Raw genomic sequence first — 22381 nt, 5'->3', positions numbered from 1 at the left:
CGACCTTTTGGGACACCCTGTATAAAACAAAGAGACAGTCTAACAAAATAATGGCAGTATAATCTTTGACTTTGAAGTAGTTCTCTGCTTTTCTATTTTTAATAATAAAAGTAATCATCAAATTATAAAATTAATTAATTTCTTATTAGTTAATTTATTATTTCGATTTCCATGAGCACAACATTGAAAAAATCACTGAAGATTGCATCAATCACAATTTTCAGGCTGAATAGGTGCTTAAAATGGAACACAGTGTGCTTGACCTACTTTTTTTTCAAATACATTGTCGAGTGTTATAAGCCTCTTCTAATTAATTTCAAGATATTTTTACATTTAACAGGTAATGGGAATTTTTCAAGATTGTGCTAAAACAATTCTTCAGAATTTTAAGATGGAAAATGCAAAAGGAAACCCTGTGGATGTGTACAAGTCAGTGCATAACATAAATATAAAAATTTTAACCATTTAACAAATTAATCGTTTACTATTAAATATAATCTTTCGAAGAAACAGATAATTTTAAAAGTTATTTTTTTAATGTAACTTATAGAAAAATTTGTTTACTTTTATCTTATTTGGCATGTCATTTTGTTTTGATTTGGTTGTTTGCATGCATCTTTTGAATATAGACTTCTTAGATTTTTTGTTGGCTTGGTTTAATTTAGTATCTCTTAAATTTTGATGCACATGTTCCTTAAATAAAATGTTTCAGTTCTATGAAATCAGTAATCATCAAGACTGAAAACTTTAGTATAATTCATTAAAACGTGAAATCAGGAGTTTTTTCCATTTTACTTTGTGCACATTAATGACTTTTGTACTGTTGAAGGTCAAGAGGTAGGGTTAGGTAAGATTCTTTAGATATGGAAAAATATAAATTTTCTTAATTCCCTTAATCGTAGTATTTAATTATGCCGTTTGATTCTTAGTGTTATAGTTTCTTTTTTTATTTGATTGATGATTGATTTCATCAACTAATCTACGGATTGATTTTTGTAACTTAAATAACAAAAAGTGTAAGCAAATATGTTCTCTTCGTATGCTTGTCATAAAACTTGAACAGCTATTTTTAAAGTTTTTTCAGAATTAATGGTTAATTGACTGGGAATAATTTGTTCCTATTATAAAAGCGTAATTCGTTTAAATCTGTTATTCACGATGTTTTGCTACTTCTCCGTATAGCTAAGTACAAATATTTTGTGGAATTGTGGCAAGGGAGCAAAAGCCTCAGGATTATCGTCAAAGGTGGTATTCAATTGATGACTAAGTTCGCTTTACTCCGTTGCGAATTAAGAAAATATAGGATCGGTTTAGGATTAAAGTAAAAACTTGCGACTGCACATATTTCCGTTTTAATTCATTATTAAATTATAGAAATCTGCTTTCAATACAATGTAAAAGCTTTTTTAAGTTAAAATACGTCTGACAGATATTTAGTTCATGCGATCTTTCACTATATATATTCCAGAATTATTAAAAATATAAGTTGTAGTTTTGAATTCTTACTGGAACCCTAACCAGGTTATATATTTCGATATATAAAGAGAACATTCGTTCTTGAAAACGATACAACTATATAACGTTTCAAGAACGTTGTGTTTGATTGGACCACTAAAAATGGCGCGTCTTATGTTGACATGCCCTTAACGAATCAAATGCGGGATAAGGAATTCATAAATATTTACCTTTGTTTTACTGTGGAAGACAATCGTTTCCAAGAAACAATATTTATAGTTTTTTCATCATTTTCTTTAATTAGAAAGATGCATATTTGTTACGATTTTTAGATATCATTTTTATCAATTCTTATTGCTTGCTAATTAATTATTCAATAAGTTTTATTTTCCCCATTTCACACGGTGTAAGAAAGCAAACAAAATGAAGGCAGTGCAACGTCGTTTCAAGAGATGGCGACTCTTTCCTTAGGTACATACAAGGGTTTTTTCTCAACTTGCAGCAGAGTATAAAAGCTTTAAAACTGGTTCAAGATCACTATTATTTTTAATGCGAAATTTAATTACTAATCAGATAAATACACTTCTTCAGAGAAACATTTTATAAAGAATCAACTTTGATTTTGATATAAGGTAATAATCACATGACATATTTTCTTAACATAATAAAGTTTTAGATCAGTAAAATTTAAATCATTTTTAAATTTAAAAATATTTTGTTGTAAGTAACTAATTTCTACAAAACAGTTTTTTTTTTAAAATTTACAAAAAATGAATTTAAAATATCGATTTACTTTATGCAGAAAGGATTCTGCACGTAAAACAGGGGAAGTTTATCAAAGTAATTTTAAAGAAAAGCTTTCTGTATACATATTATTTCTACAATTATTAAGTTTTGCATTTTTAATATCCATTGCGAAAGATTCTTGTAAGTAATTATTTTTTGATGTATGGTAAAATATCAACGAGAACGGCAAAGGTGTACCATAGCCTACTGCAAAATATTTCTTCATAAGATGTAGCACATCCTAGTTTTATGGCAAAAATTTGTCATATAAAAAAATGTCATAGGATATTCCTATGGGGTTTTGCCTATGGCAAAATTTTACCATACACTTTTGCCATACATGTGTGGTAAAATTTTGCCATACGTATATGGCAAAATTTTACCATAGGCAAAACCCCATAGGAATATCCTATGGCATTTTTTTATGGCAAACCTATGGCAAATTTTCCTAAGGGAAGATAAAGGTATCATTATAAAACTAAGAAATTATACCACACATTACAAAACCATATTTTATTGTTAATTTTATCAATCAAAAAATTTGTAAAAATTACCGAGCCCCCCCCCCAATAGAGTCAGAAAAGCAGTATATTTTACTATATTCTAGTAATTTTGACTATACTTTTTTTCCCAGTGTAGAGTTTGTTCCTAAACCAGTGGAACAATTTTGGAGAAAATTGAAACCAGATATACAAGAGAATATAATATAATCTGAAAAAGATTTGAGAACAGTTACCAGAAGTCTTGCCACTCAATAAAAATATCTCGTGAAGTTTTAATTAATGCTAATTTTATGCAAACGAGATATAAGTTGGAATTTAACAGCAGTCTTATTGTCTTAATCTTTATATTCGTATAATTATACATTAAATTACATTCTATATTCATTATTTTTAACGTTTGACTTTTTAAATTTGCTTTTCGTTAAAGATTTTATGGTGCTTTCTCCATGGATGTTATTGCCAGTTCAGCTTTCTCAACCAAAATTGATTCCCACAACGATCCAGAGAATCAGTTTGTTAAATATGCCAAAAAAGCTTTTTCGCAAGAACTTAATTTGAAGTTTTTGTTATTCTGTAAGTACTCATTTATTTAGTTTGTAAATTCGTAACATTGTAATGTTTCATTTACAAAATTTGTGATGTAAAATAAGAAATCATTAAAATCATACCTTTCTCACCAAAAATAATATATTAAGAGATAACGACCAAAAAAGTCATACTGTTTGCACTCAGTTATAGAATACATAACTACAGTGATGTTTTGTAAGGTTAAGTGTCATTGCCCGGTATTGCACTAGCCCGGTATTCTGACACTGATGCTTTTCTTAATTTATCTTAAACTAGTATCGCAACAATTTTAACCATCGATTATTAATAGTAGTTAAATAAGCCAGCTAAAATTAAATTTGTGTTTCTTAAAAAATTAATTTATTGAATAAAGAAAATGCTTTTTTCTAACGGTCAACTTAATAACATTTTTTCAAAGAAAATAATATGCTCTTACAAGTTAATTATAGTTATCACAAGACCAACCATCTAAAATGGAATATAACAACAAGCTTTTTAATCCTCGCCATCTAAACTGACAATTTTTCACTATCATCTCAATATAGAAACTCCTTCGCAGTACTAAACCCAAAAAAATTTGAAAGAAGTGTTTTACTTAATGAAAACATGCAATAATATTCCAACACAGGAAAAAAAGTTTTTTTATATCCCAAATATTATAATATTTTGTTTCTTAGTTTTACTATGTTAATCTACACTAAACATGATTTCCATACATTTACCCTCCAACGTTTTCTGAAATAACGTTTACTAAATACATGCTCTAAATAAAGTAAATGAAATTCTGAAAAATAAATGTTCTAAAATGACGGAGGAAGATTAATAACGTACGAAACGGACAACATAAAACCAGGGTTACACTGTATTATAAATTACTGTTAAAGAAATTTGCTGAATGCTTTAAAACTTAAAGATCAGCTTTATGCTCTATTTGTTTCATGCACAAATTATCTATAATATATCAGCCTGTTTGATAAACCAAAATACTTAATTACAATTGTAAACTCAACATATTAACAATAAACATTTATTTAAAATGTTATTTTCAAAAAGGGTTACTGAGCAAAATCATTTACGTTCAAAGGAGAAATTTACCAATCAAATTATTTACGTTACGCACTATAACGTTACACTTCACACGCTGCTGTACGTAAGTATTTGAGCGTGCGCTCTTAAACTGCGCATGGTCCAATTCTGATGAGATCCTCATTCACCCATAAAAAAAATATCAAATTTACGTGAGTAAAAATGATACATTTTGCAAAATCTCGTGAGTCAACACCCCCCCCCATTAGCGTATTGAAATATCATCTTAGGCCACAAAACCAATGGTACAATATGGTTATAATAAATATATTGCTTAATTGTATGATTAAAACAAATATATTCTATAATTTTAGATAACAAAAAAATATTTGTTATAGAACTAATAAATTAAACAAAATTAATTTTAAACTTAACCAATGAAATTTATTTACTTTTTATTAAATTTACCCATTGTTGTAAAATCGCACAATTCATCTTAACATCTTGTAATAACCAATTCTCCATCATCATTTTGTGTTGGAACGAAATCTCTAAAATATAATTCTAAAACAAATATTTGCTTTTACGTAGAGGTATATAATGTACATTTACATTTTTTCACGCCTTTAAATAAACCATAATAATTCCCATAAGTATTTGTAAATACAAATAAGTACGAATCATGGAATAAAAACTACAAAATTATTTCAGTGGTTTTTCCAAAGTTGCTTCAAAAGCTTGGATTCAGAGCTTTTGCTCCAGATACCATGGATTTTTTCAAAAGTGCAACCTTAAATATCATCCAAGAAAGGAAGAGAACTGGTCAGGTAAATTTAAATTACTTCATACAATTTACTACATGTAATGAAAAAGAAGTAATGCAATATTAATTTTCACACTAGGAGGTTTTATGTTCTTTTTTAAAAATATTTTGACTCTCGAACTATAAACATGGGGAAAGTTTTCAAAAGATAAAATTCGAGAAATTACATATTATTGTGGAGTTTTAAGAGACAAAAGCACTTAATTTTTCACAAATACTTTCGCAAAATATTTTGTTAACGGTAAAATATTTTCAATAATTAAAAAAGAATTCTTTTTATAACCGTCGTTGAACAGCCGACCCAATTTTTGGGTTTACTACTACTCATGTTCAACTCCGTAGCCTTGTAATTTTGAACGCAATCCAGAAGACAAGGGAACTCCTGGATCAAGTATTGGGAGAAATTTTGCCTTCGTGGAATACTTTTTGATGGAACTAACCCGCATTTGCGTTGCATGGAGAGGGGGGCTACGAGAACCTCCCACGGTTAGCCTGATGGCAAGGGGACTCTAACCCATGATCCATCTACCCCTGAGGATATTTCACGTCGGCGTTGTGGTCGGTACAAGCCGGATGCGGAATTCGTATCGAACAGCTATCGCCGGGATCGAACCCCGATTCACCTCATTGGAAGGCGAACGCTCTATCCCTTGAGCCATCACAGCTCTTCTTTAATTATTTGAAAATTTTTTGATAATTTTAAAAATTGAGGCACCATAATTAACTTTCAAACATTAAATTGACTTTTACATAACATAACATAACATTATTAACTTTTAAACATTTAAATTGCTAAATTCAAACATTAGACTATCTGACACTCAGTATTTATGTTAAAAAAAGAAACAATTTTATTTTTATTAATTTGTAATGTGTTTTACTCAACGGGATTCTGCGTATTATTGTTTTTGTGAATTAATAACTGAATTTTTTATCTTAGACGAGGAATGATTTTCTGCAGTTGCTTGTAGATGCAGCAACAGAAGTTGCAAAAGAAGAAAAGTGGGATGATACGGATGATCTTTCTTCCAACTACGTTGATGATTCAAAAGGCCATGCAGTTTTCAAGGGAATAACTTCAAAACGTATGCATCTAACTTAATTAATAACAAAGAAAAAACTTCTACGTAATTAGTTTAACATTTGAAATGAAAAAAAAAAATCCAAAAAATTGAAAAGGAGAAAAAAATATTTATATAATTCTATTGAATTCATACAGTTGGCGTGTGATAGTAATAGTTAAGAAAATTAGATTGTCTGTTTTGTAAAGACCGCACTTAATATAGAATTTTAGAATTCTTGTCGAGATGAAACAAAAATGAAGTATACATATGAGGGGTTTCTAATTAATATACACTTGCAGACTAAATACATTATGCTAGTGGAGTCTGTTGCATAACTACCACTACAAATATTAAATACCAAATCACTAGTATTTAAAAATGTCAACCTTCATTTATCAAAAGGTACCTCGAAATAGAGGGGAGTAATGTGGCGTAACTGCCACTCGAAATATTAAATACCAAATGAGTAGTATATAAGACATGTTAACGCGATTCTATCTCGAGGTACATTTTTATAGATGAAGGTTGACATAGTCTAAGATTAAATCCCTCATTGGTGACCCGGACGTGATGAATATTGATAGATGAAGGTTGGCATAGTCTAAGATTAATTCCCTCATTGGTGACCCGGACGTGATCAATATTGATAGATGAAGGTTGGCATAGTCTAAGATTAATAGTCTATCAAAATGCTACTGAAAAAAGGGTGATTGAAAACATAAAAACTTGTTTGATTGTCGGAAGAAACAGATAAAAAGTTGATTTATAGAAACACAGCCAAGTTTCGGTGGTTTCGGTGTTTCCATCACGTCTTCCTCACCAATTATACAATAGTTTTCGATAGCGTTTCTGTTTCTTCCTCACTTTAATATTAATTTGTATATGAAAATAAAATTTTTAACACTAGGTTGCCTGAGGAAGTTATTTTGACTACTTTTAATTTCATTTAGAAAACCAATGGCGCATATAATGAGACAATTTCTTAGAATTTTGCACAACATATAATTTTTTTATTGTTATTATTTACTAATAACTTGTTATATAACTGTAAATAACATAAAAAATATTAAAAATTAATTTTAAACAAATTTCTTTGCACATTATTTATTCTTTTACAATCCAGTCATTTTGACTGCTTTTGAGCAATATAGGTATTACACTAAGTTTCAGTCTTTCTAGTTGTTAATTTAGATAAGAATTTAACAACTTATATTAAGAGCTGTTATTACGAAATTCTCGGCATGTTACTGCGATCTGTGTTACATTCTTTTAAATAAATTAGAAATTTTTATGACGTTTTAGATACCATCGTGGAAATTCCTCATAGAAAATGGAAATCAAGTATTTAATGAAATACAATTTTATTTACTTTTATTGTAAATACAAATATTTATGTCTCATCAAAATAATTCACAAAAATAACTTATTACGCATTAGTGTTCAAAGTGTGTTAAAGTTAATTCATTACAACGAATGTGTTATTCAAATTTCGTTTTAATAAATAGAATTGCTAACTAATTGAAACGTTGTAGTTTCTAGTGCGTATCTATGCAGCTTCACGTATACTTATTACTAATATCATTATTACTTCATTAAGTCGACTCCAAAGTCATAATATGCGTATTTTAACCCAAGCAGCCGAAAAGAAATATGTAAGTGAATTTTTTTAGTTAGTACAAAATATGCTACTTTAATGTATATTGCGAGAATTGAAAAACAAGGGAAAGAATTCCTTATTTTTTTTTACAAAAGTAGTGATTGGATTATCATTTGAGACATTCTGAGGATTGCTAAGTTTTGACAAATCAATTCTTTTTGAAAATTATTACATAGTAAAAAGGATTTATTTCCAATTTTCTCAAAAATGGTTATTGCTTCACCATTTGTCACATTGTCACACTATGATTTGACTAATCAGGTACTTAAATTTTTGAAAAATGTGAAAAGCATAATAGTAATTTTATATGAATTACAATATAATGAAAAAATATTATATTTTAGGATTATCTATGGATGAGCTAGTGGCTCAATGTGTTATATTTTTCATCGCTGGTTATCATACTACAGCAACAACACTAGGGCTTACAACCTATCTACTGGCATTGCACCAGGACATACAAGAAAAAGTATTTAAAGAAATATCAGAAGTTATCAAAGAAACTAATGTAAGTGGGGAATTTTATCCATAAAATTCAAGCAAACTATTATGATGGAGCAGCCTATATAGCTAAATTATTGAGGTTTTAAATTAACTAATGCCTACCTACTGAATGTCATGTTGCGTAAAAATGTTTTCGCCGAAAGATTGTCAGATTACAAAATATGAAAACAAAAGCGCAAATTGAGTGTAGCAAGAGGGTTTTAAAATGTCGTTCTTACTGCACTGCTGAAGAGATTTGTTATTCTGTGCATTGATTTGTTAGTTACCAAGGATGGGCCCGAAATGGATGCGCGCAAGGTATTATTATACTGGATAATTTTAAAAATTGACCATAAAAAGTTTTAGAAAATAGATGTTTATTTAAGAAAAAATATAAAATAGAAAAGAGAAACATAAATTGCGTGTTTTGCAAATAATTTTAGCCACGGACTTGCACGGATTAGCACATAGAAAAAAATTTTAATAGATAATTTTAACACGAATTGGCTCGAAATTGATTTGCACATGGAAAAAATATTAACTTTCTTCGTGTTTTCTTGTATTTATTTATTTATCATATATATATATATATATATATAAATAAAGCTTTGTTAAATCTTTTCTTTATCTAAATTCTCTTACTTAATTTATTATCTATCAAAACGAAGCGCGTTCTCACATTTATTATTCACATTCGTCATTTTAGTTCTAAATTTAGATTAACGAATGTTAGAATTAGAATTTTAAGTTTTTCCCTTAACCAAACGCGAGAATCGGAGTATTCTGTCGACGCTCGACTTATTTACTAGACCAACTGTAATTACTATTGTTTGTCTTTTTCCATGACCAAACTATTTGCAAGTGAAAATATAATCTATAGAGAACTAATAAAGATAACTAAGATTTTTCTAATTACATTTTAAATAAAGTAAATTGAAAAATATTTGAAAATGTTTATCTTCGACTCACTTTCTAATAAAGATGTCTATTTGCTAGTATGTTTATTGTTGATAACTCTAATTTTATAATTTCAGGGTGAACTGAAATATGAATCAATTCAAAATATGAAGTACCTTGACAATGTTGTTTCTGAAGTTTTTAGAATTTGTTCTCCCGCAATTAGGTCTCTATATGTTACATTCATATTTAAATTTATAATATATTTATCAATTTATAACGTTTATTTTTACAAATGGCATTTGTCTATTGTCTACATTTATAGATTTGTCTATATTTATAGATTTGTCTATATTTATAGATCTGTCTATATTTATTGATTTGTCTATATTTATAGAGAATATTACGTAAGTTAATTTCATGTTAATAATACAGTTTTTATTTCGATATTTAAGAATTTTTCGTTTTGAAATATTCATTTTAAACTTTTAATAAATTTCTTAATTTTTTGTTGCATTATAAAATACAAAAAGATCGATTAAGTAGAATAACACATATTATCAATGATAACTACAATTTATACTGTTAGAAATTTCTGCTTAAATAGCAATTTCTTTAATCATAATTTATTTAAGATTTAAGTTTACCATGTTCAACCAAAACAGTCAAATAACATATTCAAACTTTTATGTATGAGAAAAATCGCTTGTTTATTGCTGTTTTTTTTATACCTAATACGGTTTAATAACCAGTATTCTATCTACATCAACTAGGCTCATCTTATGAAGCCATTTAGTTTCGTGCAGCTGGGTACATACTGTAGCTGAGAGTAATCGATGATTCTCATGACCGGCTGAACAGAAGTTCGAATCCCAGCGTTGATACCACAATATTTCTTTCATTCCTTCAATGCACGAAGAGTTTCCAGTGTCCTACACTCTTCAAGCGGTGATCCTGGAACACGAAATTATCATTCCCGTCTTAATAACACAGCACCCCCAGGACTCTAATGCAAATTTAAATTTTAGTTTTGGTTTAGAAACTATGCTAGTTGTAAAGCATGAATACAAAACAGTGTAGTTTTGTATTCATGTTTTTTTTTCACTACTCCAGTAATAAACGGTTTCAAAGCCATAACAATAAGACATGTTCCTAACCATTGACTTTATGGTTAATCAGATGGACAAATTGTTGCTGTTATTTTACAGTAATTTCAGAATAAAAACTCTGATATTGTATAAGAGTAAGTAAAAATACAGCAAGTAAATAAAATTATTTATTTTAAATATAAAATATATATGTGAAATTAGACCAGAATAACCAACATTTAACCAACACATTTAACCAAAGAGAACTATAAAATGATTATCATTCATCTATTTAATAATAATAAGATTTTCGAAAACAAAAATATATATATTATTTCAAAAATAAAATTTATTGAATTATTATAAGTACTTATATCTGATAATTCTAATAATAGAAGAGGTAATTTTTCATGTAGAGCGCGGTGTAACGCATCAAGCTATATTAAGAAACAGTTCTTTGTTTTATTAAAAAAACATTTATTTCACACTACAACAAATATAGTAACAAATATAAATTACCCGTAACGAGATAGTTAAATCATATAAAACAAACTAGAAAAAGTGCCCATAACGGGATATATGAAAATTCACCCATAACGGGATATATAAAATATTATGAAACAAACTAGAAGAACCCGTAGCGGATTATATGAAAACTCAAATTCCAAAACCAATTAATCTCTAAAAGAACCAACAACTTTCTTGTCCTAAAAAGGTCTTCTAATTTTATCGTCTGCTTTTATTTTATTGTTTATCTCTTTATGTGTTTATTTTATTTTATTCATGCTTTTGTTAGCCCGTTATTTTTTAATATTTTTACTTTTATTCATGTTCTTGCTAGCCAATTATTTTTTAAATATTTTTAGTGATACATTGGACAAGATTTGGACAAATGTGTTTGGAAAACTTTTGGAATGCTTCGCATTTTTGACTTTATTCCACTTAAAAAACACGGGTTTTGAAAGGGTACTTCCACTATTCGCGATCGAAACGAACTATAAGGGGCGTTGTTGTATGAGACGCATACCTGCGATTTCTATATGAACCGTCATTCAGTTACTCTGGAGACGTCTTTAATGTAGCGTGTAGCATTGCAACGTTCCTTCTTTATCGTGGCTAATTAAATTTAAAAAAGAAAAATGTTTAATATCCTTTCTTATACAACCGAAAACAAGATGGTATCTCTTTTTTTTTAAAGTATCTCTGATCTTGATGGTATCTCTTTTTTTTTCTTTTACATCCAAAACACATCTGAAAAATATTTGTAAATAAACAGAAAAAAATATGTATCTTCTTATTAGAGTTGAAACCTAATGCCTGAGAAATAGTTTTACTAAATTTAATGATATAACCTGAAAGGCCTATTCAAACTTTACATTCCATAGTTTTAAGAATCATATTACTGCAAACATTAAAATAAGCAAAGAGTATACATAAGCTTCATAATTTTATGTAATTTAATTTCGTAAATAAAGTTTTTTGACAAGTAGTTTTATCAAAAAATTTTAAGTTTTAGTAAAAATCATTATTTAGAAACTGAAAAACGTAAAGTAAAGAATGCTTACCATACAAAAAAAAAAAAAAAAAAAAAAAACATTTCTAAAAATTCCTTACATTAAAATAAACGACTTTCATGTTTTTTTCTTTTTTGATTCATAATCGGACGTAGAAAACCATTCTATAGAAAACTATCATCAAGAAAAAAACTTCTTAGAAGTAAAATTTTTTATTTTATAAAAATTAACACTTACCTGCTTTATAAATCAGAAGAATTCCAAAATGATTTGTTCTTCGATGTGTCTTTGGATGGTTTCCAAATGCGTCTTTGGGATTTGCCAAAACTAGAACAAGATGCAATTTTATTTTTTCTGGAGCCAAATATTTTGCCCATTGTCCACCGAAATCTGATAAACTACTTTGATTTTAAATAAAGTGTTTCATTTTATGATTTGTCACAAAAATTTTCGGTGTAGATTGGCGGCACTTAAAAACAGCCAAATCTGTAGCTGTTGTGGCGTTAATACATAAGTACCGAATTTTCATTCATACTTTTCTAAATCATATTACTTGAAACATTAGAATATTCAAGAAGTATACAGAAACACATAATGTTATACCTTTTATGTTTTCAAAAAAAGTATTTTGACAACAATTTTTATCAAAAAACTATAAACTATAAAACGGAAAATAAAGAATTCTTAGGATAAAAAACGATTTTAAGAATTCTTTACATTGAAATAAAAACTTTCATATAGTTTCTTTTCTTATTATTCTTATAGTTCTTAATCAGACGTAAAAAACCATTCTGTAGGGAACTATCATCAAATAGGAAAAAAAAGTTTTACAAGCTAATTTTTTATTATAAAAATCATAACACTTACCTTCTTTATAAATCCGTAGAGTTCCAAATGAAATGTTCTTCGTTTGAAAGTTTTATTTTCAGATAATATGTGCATAGATTATCCCTTTAGTACGTTTAGATAACATACCACACATCAAAATTTTATAATTGTAAGATCTCGATATGAATTTGAATATATAGCTTAAAAATAGAACAGCTGAATTGTAGTTGAAATTATCTATTCTTTCAAAACTAAGAAATACTTACCAAGAAAACGATAAAAAATTTATTAATAATCAGCGCAAATGACACTATTTCAAGTAATTTGGTTGATTCTTTATTGTTGTTTTCCGAATTATATAGATACAGAAATAGATACTGTTCTATAACAAAGAAGAATATTCTATAACTATTGCAGTTCTTGACGTTCTGAATTCACATTTCTTTATTGGAATGACGAAAGCAATGTTGATTTAATTTTAATTTGTAATGAAGACAGAAAAAATTATTTTACCGTAATATACACATCTGTAACAGTAGGTGAGCATGAAATTGTAAGTTATGTTGTTGGTTATAGAAAGGTAAAAATTATTGAGAAATTGTTCTTCAAATGCTTGGCGTGTTCTGCTTCAATGTTTGGCATGTTCTGGTTAGTTTTTTCAAGTTCTTCAGCTGTTCCTTAGGAAAATTTTGATTTTTATTTGCTGCTAAGAAAATGGCGTCCGTCATGGCCGATGATTTTGATGGAACTAAATGAAAACGTGATAAATTAATGTCTGATATTTACAAGCTCCCGATAGAGGGCGTACTCGAGAGTTGCGATCGCGAATACCGAACATGTAGTCTAAAACTTCTTGAAATATTTACTCCATCTCTCAACGCAAAAATTCTTATTTATTTTTCACAGAATCTTTAACTTAGTCATGAGGTTGATCGTACTAACGATGATCGGATTGTCTAAGCTATCTTCTCCATAGAGGTTACTAGGAAATCACTCCTTTCTAACACCCTGTAGATCTTTAAAAAAATAACATTTTAGTCTCTTTATGTTCGAACCCCAGTTATATACGCATATTTTTATTTTTACTTAATTATTTTAAGTAGTTCAGCCCTATTTCTTTTCTGTCATTTTTATTGTATCATAGTTTTATTGTATTAACTCAAATGCTCCGCCTTTTAGGATTGAAAGAACTGCTGATGCTGATTATAAATTAGGTGATACTGGACTCACGATACCGAAGGGAATGGTCATAGGTGTCCCAATATATGCAATGCATAAAGATCCAAAGTTTTTTCCTAATCCAGAAAAATTTGATCCCGACAGGTGAGTTAAATGTTATCAAATCCCCCCCCCCCCCAATTTTTTTTTTAAACATATTTACTTGTTTTGCTATCTGCATCTAATTTGCCATTAAATTTGGTCCTTCCTAATTATTAGGCAGAGTACATTGTTAATTTACAGATATTTATTGTATCAAAATGATTATGCTTAGATATCTTATCATTTTATTATGTCATTTTTGTTAAGTATAATTATCAAGATTTGCCAGAGGAGCATTTGTATTTAAAAATTTAAATTTAAACGTATATGAAACGTATAATTTCACGTTTATTTACAGTTAATATTTTATTACAGACAGACAATGGAGATTCTAATTATATTTTATGATAGGTTAATAACAATGTGTAAGCCCATGATTATATTGGTATGTTTTTTTTACTCAAATGTATATATTTGAGGATTTTATTTTTGTGTAAGTGCAGTAAGTTATTACCTTTATTTAAACTACAAATACTTAACGATTTTTCTCTTTTTGTATGTATAAATACTTTTTGACATCTAATAAAAATGTAATATTATTTTTTAGTCGGAAAATGTTAGATTTTGGACAACTTCTACAGGAATTATACTAAAATATTATTTTAAATTTTGGCAACATTTTCAAATTAATCCAGTAGAATAATTGTAACTTAGTATTGTTTTCATTCTACAAAGGAGTGTAAAATTAAACTAACAATTTAGAAAATAATTTCTTTTTAAAAAATGCAGATAATCATAGAATAGACTAATGTAAAATGTGTGTTCCCTCATCAATTTCAATGTGTTTTGTTTTAGCTAAGCCCTACACATTTTGTGTCAGATATATTTTGCAGGAAACTCGTGTTTCGCTAAATTAAACATTTAATTTTAAGTTTATGTAACTATATTTTCTTAATAAATTCGTGAGTAGAATTTTCTTTTTATCCTTATATCCTTAGATTATATAAATTAAAGATTTTCTTTAAATTTTAATTACAGATTCAGTCCCGAGGAAAGACAAAAGCAGATACCTTACTCTTATATTCCTTTTGGCGCTGGTCCAAGAAATTGTGTTGGGATGCGTTTTGCACTCCTAGAGTTGAAAGTATGTCTCGTCTACGTTTTCAGTGCTTTCCAAGCAAAGAAATGTTCTAAAACACAGGTACATACAGCAATGCAGTATTCTGAAAGTTATTTGAAAGTCCGAATAATAAAAAAATTACCGTGCTATCTATTTAACATTGGGATAATAGGTTTTAGAAAGCAATTGCCTATTTTATAATTTTAAGAAAATTTAATATCCTTAACAACAACAACAAAAAATTATTACGGTTTTTTACATTAGATCATATAAGCTATTTAGCATTTAGGAAATAAAGCAATCTTATTTATTGAATGCGACTAAAGGCCTGGTTTCTTAGGACAGGACGCCGTCAGCTGGAAATCAGCGCTAACCTCTGATTGGTCCATTTGTGAGTTTGATAGTATACGTCATCGAACGATCATCTTGAACTACAATTGCCGTTCAACTCAACTGCAGTTGGATTACAGCGTGACGTTAACCACAGAAGCAATGGCGGACAACATCCAACAGCACATAAAAATCAGCCAAGATTTTGATTTTGACATTAAACATAGCTTCTTCATTAAACATAGCACTCTTCATTTAGCTCAGCTATAATGTGTTTTTTCTTGAACAAAGTCATTATTTGTTCTCTAAAACACTGGTCGACAATAAAAAAATCAATACAAATTAAAAATAAATATTTGTTTACGTTATTAACGCATGCGCAATGAGAGATAATGTCTGCGTTTGACCGACTGCTCACGCTGAGCTAACAAAAAAGTATTTTTTTGGAGTCAGCTCTACGCCAACTTTCCGCTGACACCCAGATAAGGCGCTTGTCCTAAGAAACCAGACCTTTAGACTTGAAAATAGGAAAAAGGATGAAATACAACTTAGCAGCATCGAATTCACGAAACCAATATCTATCTGAGAGCTGCCCTGAATGAAAGAAAAAAAGTTCTTTGTCTATACATTTGCAGGGTGTTCCGAAATTACCACCCTAACTATGTATCGTTATAATCCTAGTCAAAAACGAAATCAAAAAATATACGCATTACAGGCTGCGAATTAATTTCTTTTAAACGGGGAAAGGCATAAAGCGTTATCAAAATGCTACGAACCAATATTGAAAACGATGGAATAAAAAAAGGGCTGTTAGATTGGCGAAAGAAAGTTACAAATTTCTTTAAAGAACCAAATCGTTTTTGTTTTGTTTCATTCCGCCTTCCTAAATGAATCCTCATATTTCAAAATAATTTTCTTCTCACATTAATATCAATTTGCGACTCCTAAGATATATATTTTTCTGATCATAAATTATTGTTAGCAGAAACTGATATATTAAAAAAAGTGGCAAATTACACATTGGATTCATGCTACTGTTGAAGAAAGCATACATTTTTAGAAAACGGCGTTTCAATCGAAATAGTATATTATTAAACACAGAAATTTCATGTTGTATTAAGAATTTGTAGTTGCTTCTCTTTTATAGAAAATAATTTTATATTATTACTTATTAGATTAGGTTTTTATTTATGAAATAACTTTCTTCCATGTATGTGGGATTTATTCAAATCATTCATTTTTCAGGTACCGTTACAGTTTAGAAACTCGTTTGGTCTTCTGTCACCAAAACCAATTGAATTAATTATGGAACCTCGAACAAATTGCCCTCTGAAGTCTTGAGATACAACAACGACTATTCATCTGCAACATTATTTGACATAAAGAGGACTTTTGTAAAATTTTGGCACATATTTATAGATTTACGAAAACTATTTTAGAGATATATTGAACTATTTTAGAATTGTTTAAAAATATCAGAGAGTTTATTTTGTTTGATAATTAAAAATTATTAGAATTACTATGATAGTAGTAATGTTGCTTACACTATAACATTATACACACTATTCTACAACACAAGGCATTTGAAAATTTTTCTCTGCTTCAATTTTATGATATCCAATTAGGTTTGGCACAATTTTGTTTGAAACAGCCTTTTAAAAATTCAATTTCATTTTTGTTAAGCAGGGGTCCTAAAACTATAAATATAAGGTAAAATTAAAAAATTTGTGAAATAATATTTGAAAATAAGGGTAATTTTGAGCATTAAACCTACGTTTTTTACACGAGTCTAACAGCTCTTCGAAACTGAATATGGAAATATTTTTTTACTAGGTCAGTAATATGGTTACCTGCGATTTTAACTAAAATCTTATATACAATGTCATCAAAATCAAATATACAATGAAAAAAAGCAATAGATATATCGTTCGATATTGATTTATATTAAAGAAAAAATATATATATTTTGCAGAAAGCATTATAAAATTAATTAATTTACACTTTTCAAAACTCTAACATTATAAGAAATTTCACATTAACATTATTAAAAAAATTCACAGAATTATATAATGAAAAATTAAAACGTGTGTTCACAAAAAGAGATTTTCGCCAAATCAACATATTTGCCTGAAATTTAAAGTATGTAATAGCTATTCTGTTTCGTATGTTAGCATTCAAAAATATATATATAATTTCGATTCTAAAGAAAGTTATAGTTTTGATCGCGATCGCAGCCCTCAAGTACGCCCTGTAGCGGATAGGTTATTTTCAGGCTTTTATTTATTAAATTTTCATTTAGTTCTATCAGAATCATTAGAAGAGTAGGATGCCATTTTTCAGCAGCAAGTAAAAAGCAAAATTTCTTTAAGGGAAAGGCTGAAAAAACTTGAAAAAACAATCCAGAACATTGGTAAATCTTTCTGAAACAGAGCACGCTCAACATTTGAAGAACAATTTCTCAATATCAACAACAACAATATCACCAACATAACTTCCGATTTCGTGATCGCATGCTGTTACGTATGTGTGTATTACGGTAAAATAATTTTTTTTGTTGTCTTCAATTCATTGCAAATTGAAGTGAAGTCAACATTGCTTACTTCATTCCGATGAATAAATCTGATTTCAAAACGTGCAGCACTGTAATAGTTATAGCATGTTCTCCTTTTTTATAGAATATCATATATTTCTGTACCTATATAATTCGAAAAACAACAATAAAGAATCATTCGAATTACTTGAGAAATAGTATCATTTGTGTTGATTATTAATAAATTTTTATCGTTTTCTTGGTAAGTATTTTTTAATTTTGAATGATAAATTTCAACTAGAATTCAGCTCAGCATAAAATTCATTCTGTTTTTAAGTTACATATTGAAATTCATATCGAGATCTTGTAATTATAAAATTTTATTGTATGGTATGTCATCTTAAGGTAATGAAGGGATGATTTATGTATATATTATTTCAGAATAAAGCTTTCAAACGAAGAACAATCATTTTGGAATTCTCCGGATTTATAAATCAGGTAAAAGTTATGAATTTTATAATAAAAAATTTACTTGTAAATAATCTTTTTTCTAATTTGATGATATTTCTCAATAGAATGGTTTTCTACGTCCGATTAAGAATTAAAGAAAATCTGAAAGTTTTTTTATTATAATTTGAGTAATTTTTAGAATGGTTTTTTAGTTTATAAATAGTGATTTTTATTGAGACTTAAAATTTTTTGATAACAATTGTTGCAAAAAAACGTTTTTCGCAAAATTAAATTTCATAAAATTATAGACTTATGTATACTTTTAGCATATTTTAACGTTTGAAGTAATATAATTCATAAAACTATGGAATGTAAAGTTTAAATGGGCCTTTCATGTTATATCATTAAATTTAGTAAAATTATTTCGCTGGCATTAGGTTTTAACTCGAATAAGAAGATACATATTTTTTGTTCTGCCTATTTACAATTATTTTTCCGTGTTTCGGATGTTCCTTGTCTAAAAAATTTTATTTTCGCTTGCATAAGAAAGAATATCAAACATTTTTCTTTTTCAAAATTAATAAGCCACAATAAAAAAGGAACATTACAATCACACACGCTACTTTAAAGACGTCTCCAGAGTAACTGAATGACTGTTCATATAGAAATCGCAGGTATCCTCTCATGCAACAACGCCCTATAATTCGTTGCTATCTCGAAATGTGATGAATGTTCAATTTAATAGCGTAAAATAGTCGTCTGCTCATTGGTGTGGTTTTGAAAAACAATTTTCATGTTAAATAAAATGCATAATTTCAGTGCATAATTTTGTACTTAGTGTTTCTATGGGCGTCAGTTTTCAAAAGTTTTGGGAGTTATGGCAAAAATCAGACCATCAAGCTCTTCCTGCATCACTGACATAAATATCCAAATATTTGGCATTTATTTCTTCCTATTGAGTCACAAAATCTGTATTCTTTAGGTATAATGTTTTCTTAAGCACACAAATGATTATTTTTCTAATCAAGATAATCGTCCATTTCGTGTAATTAATATATAAATAAAATGTTCTGACATAAAGCTGCAATAATTGTATATTTTTAAAATAAAATATTCTGTGTTTTCATGGAAAACATTGACGTTGAAGAAAAAACAATGATGAATAAGAGACAATTACGGGGGCCTTGCGAGCAGGCAGTGGAGCCTGCTTACTTATTTACTTATCCTCTACGTGCCTTTGGGTACTTAAGGCCTCTAGCATATCCCTCCAACGCCTCCTGCCTCTAGCAATAGATCTTGCTTCCTCCCAGCCAGATATTCTACATTCTTTTAATTCGCCCAAAAACATGCGCTGGATGGTAAGTCTGGGTCTTCCTCTTGTTCTTTTACCATCAGCGGCCCATGTGAGCACAACAGATGTAATTTTTTCTTTGGGCATTCTAAAGATATGTCCGAGCCAGCTCCATCTTCGTTTTTTAATTTCATCTTCTATTGTTTTTATTTTAGCTTTCTTTATTAGATTTTGACTTGATACTTTGTAAGACCAGAAAATTTTAAAAATAATTCTTAAACATTTGTTTTGAAAGGTTTCTAATTTTTGTATTTCAATCTTAGTTTGTTTCCAGGTTTCTGCGCCATATAATAGTACTGCTCTAACAATAGCTTTGTGAACAACTATTTTTGTCTTTATTTCAATATTTGAATATCTCCAAAATTTATGTAATCCCTTAAAACATGTTCTTGCTTTGATTATTCTCTGTCTAATATCTTCACTACTTCCTCCTTTTTTTTTTATCTACAATAGAACCTAAATAGCTGAATGACTCTATGTCATCTATTTCGTGATTTTCGATATTAATTTTGTCATTTTTCCTTTGATTTATTCTCATTACTTTAGTTTTCTTCTTGTTTGTGAATAGTGGAGCCTGCTACCTCCTATTAATATATAAATGTGTACTCAACTTATTCCCTACCGTGTTTCATGTACTACACGGTAGGGGGCAGTATTTGTAGAGGTTGTTTCAACTTTCTGTAGAAGATTCATCTGAAAGAATTTCTGCTGGTGTAAACTAAATTGCGTAAATCGATATCTCAACAGTCAGGTAATTGCGTATCATTACAGGATAATTTCCCAAAGTACTTTTTTTCATATCTTCATCTGGTATTTTAAAATATGAAGAATGCTTTTTTTTCGTGAAAATATGACACAAAAGTTATACTCAGAATAACTGAGTATTCCAAGTTTATACAAACAAACAACAAAAAAAGAAATAGTCACGTGAAGGCTATGAAGTCAGAAGAGGACCTCAAGTCTTCCGGTAGGGTTTGCTTATTTTTTGAGGATAGATGGTGAATATTTTACCATTCAAAGTTTTTTTTTATTATTATTACGTTAAATAAAGAAATGGAAACATTTATAAATACATTTTTTAAAAACAATAATTATGTATAATTTTTTACTAATCTAAATAGTTTTACAGATATAAAGAAATACTTATAAAGCCTACTTGTTATTTCATATTTCAAAATATGTATTCAAATTTTCAACAGACCTATTCGCGATCGCAACGCTCGAGTACGCCCTCTAGCGGGAGCCTGAAAATATCGGGCATTAGTTCCCTCATAACCTTTGGCAATGACGGAAGCCATTTTCTTAGCAGCAAATAAGAAGCAAAATTTCCATAAGGAAAAGGTAGAAGAACTTGAAAAAACTTACCAGAACATGCGAAACATTGGCGAAAAACACGCCAAGCATTTGAAGAACAATTTCTCAATAATTTTTACTATTCTATTACCAGCAACATAACTTACAATTTCATGATCACTTGCTGTTACAGATATTATGTGTGCATTATGTGTATATTATGTGTGTATTACGGTAAAATAATTTTTTCTGTCTTCAATTCATTACAAATTAAAGTGAAGTCAACATTGCTGCCGTCATTCCAATGAATAAAGTGAATTCAGAACGTACAGAACTGTAATAGTTATAGAATATTCTTCTTCTTTATAGAATAGTATATATTTCTGTATCTATATAATTCGGAAAACAACAATAAAGAATCATCTGAACTACTTGAAATAGTTTCATTTGTGCTGATTATTAGTAAATTTTTATCGTTTTCTTGGTAAGTATTCTTTTGTTTTGAAAGAATAATTTCAACTAGAATTCAGCTATTCTGTTTTTAAGCTACATTTTCAAATTCATATCGAGATCTTAAAATTATAAAATTTTGATGTATGGTAAGTTATCTAAAAGTAATGAAGGGATAATCTATGCATATATTATTTAAAATAAAATTTATGCATATATGCATACATTTTATTTATTACTATGCATATATTATTTGGAATTCTGCGGATTTATAGAACAGGTGAGTGTTATGATTTTTATAATAAAAAAAAACGCTTGTAAATATTTTTTTTAATTTGATGATAGTTCTCTACAGAATGTTTTTTTTATGTCTGATTAAGAACTATAAGAATTAAGAAAAAGAAACAATATGAAAGTTTTCATTTCAATATGAAGAATCTTTAAAATCGTTTTTTATCCTAATAATTCTTTATTTTACGTTTTTTAGTTTATAATTTTTTAATAAAAAGAGTTGCCAAAGTACCTTTTTTGAAAAATTAAATGGTATAACATTATGTGTTTATGTATACTTCGCGTATATTTTAATGTTTGGAGTAATATGATTCAGAAAAGTATGGAATAAAAATTCGGTACTTACGTATTAACGCCACCGGTTTTTAAGTGCCGCCAATCTACATTTAAAATTTTTGCGACAAATCATAAAATAAAACACTTTATTTAGAATCAAAGTAGTCAATCGGATTTCGGTGGGAAATGGGTCGATATAGATTTCAGCATAGATTCAAAGCAATCATATCGCCATATGAACTCTGAAATAAGATTCCAAATGAAATAGCATTTTCAAAACGTACGTTAACCAAGATAAAGTTTCATGTCATGGGAATTGGTACATTTTCTTTTTTTCAA

General features: G+C 28.5%; 1 protein-coding gene across 2 annotated transcripts in view; it reads left to right on the top strand.

Annotated features, from left to right (window-relative positions):
* LOC107442058 (cytochrome P450 3A21) overlaps positions 1 to 16921 on the top strand; it is a 71044-nt gene extending 54123 nt beyond the window's left edge. For both annotated transcript variants that reach the window (XM_087153411.1, XM_087153412.1), the window contains exons 6-14: positions 341 to 429; positions 3172 to 3317; positions 5049 to 5164; positions 6101 to 6245; positions 8226 to 8389; positions 9399 to 9487; positions 13871 to 14014; positions 14990 to 15152; positions 16647 to 16921. In XM_087153411.1, coding sequence (XP_087009537.1) covers positions 341 to 429; positions 3172 to 3317; positions 5049 to 5164; positions 6101 to 6245; positions 8226 to 8389; positions 9399 to 9487; positions 13871 to 14014; positions 14990 to 15152; positions 16647 to 16742 — 1152 coding nt within the window. In that variant the 3' untranslated portion in view covers positions 16743 to 16921. The remainder of the gene's footprint in view (positions 1 to 340; positions 430 to 3171; positions 3318 to 5048; positions 5165 to 6100; positions 6246 to 8225; positions 8390 to 9398; positions 9488 to 13870; positions 14015 to 14989; positions 15153 to 16646) is intronic.
* Positions 16922 to 22381: the final 5460 nt, after the last annotated feature.

Source organism: Parasteatoda tepidariorum, chromosome 10, assembly GCF_982258835.1.
Source record: "Parasteatoda tepidariorum strain Cologne lab strain chromosome 10, Ptep-v5.0, whole genome shotgun sequence".
Taxonomy (NCBI): Eukaryota; Metazoa; Arthropoda; class Arachnida; order Araneae; family Theridiidae; genus Parasteatoda; species Parasteatoda tepidariorum.
This window is presented reverse-complemented; position numbering and strand designations above follow the sequence as displayed.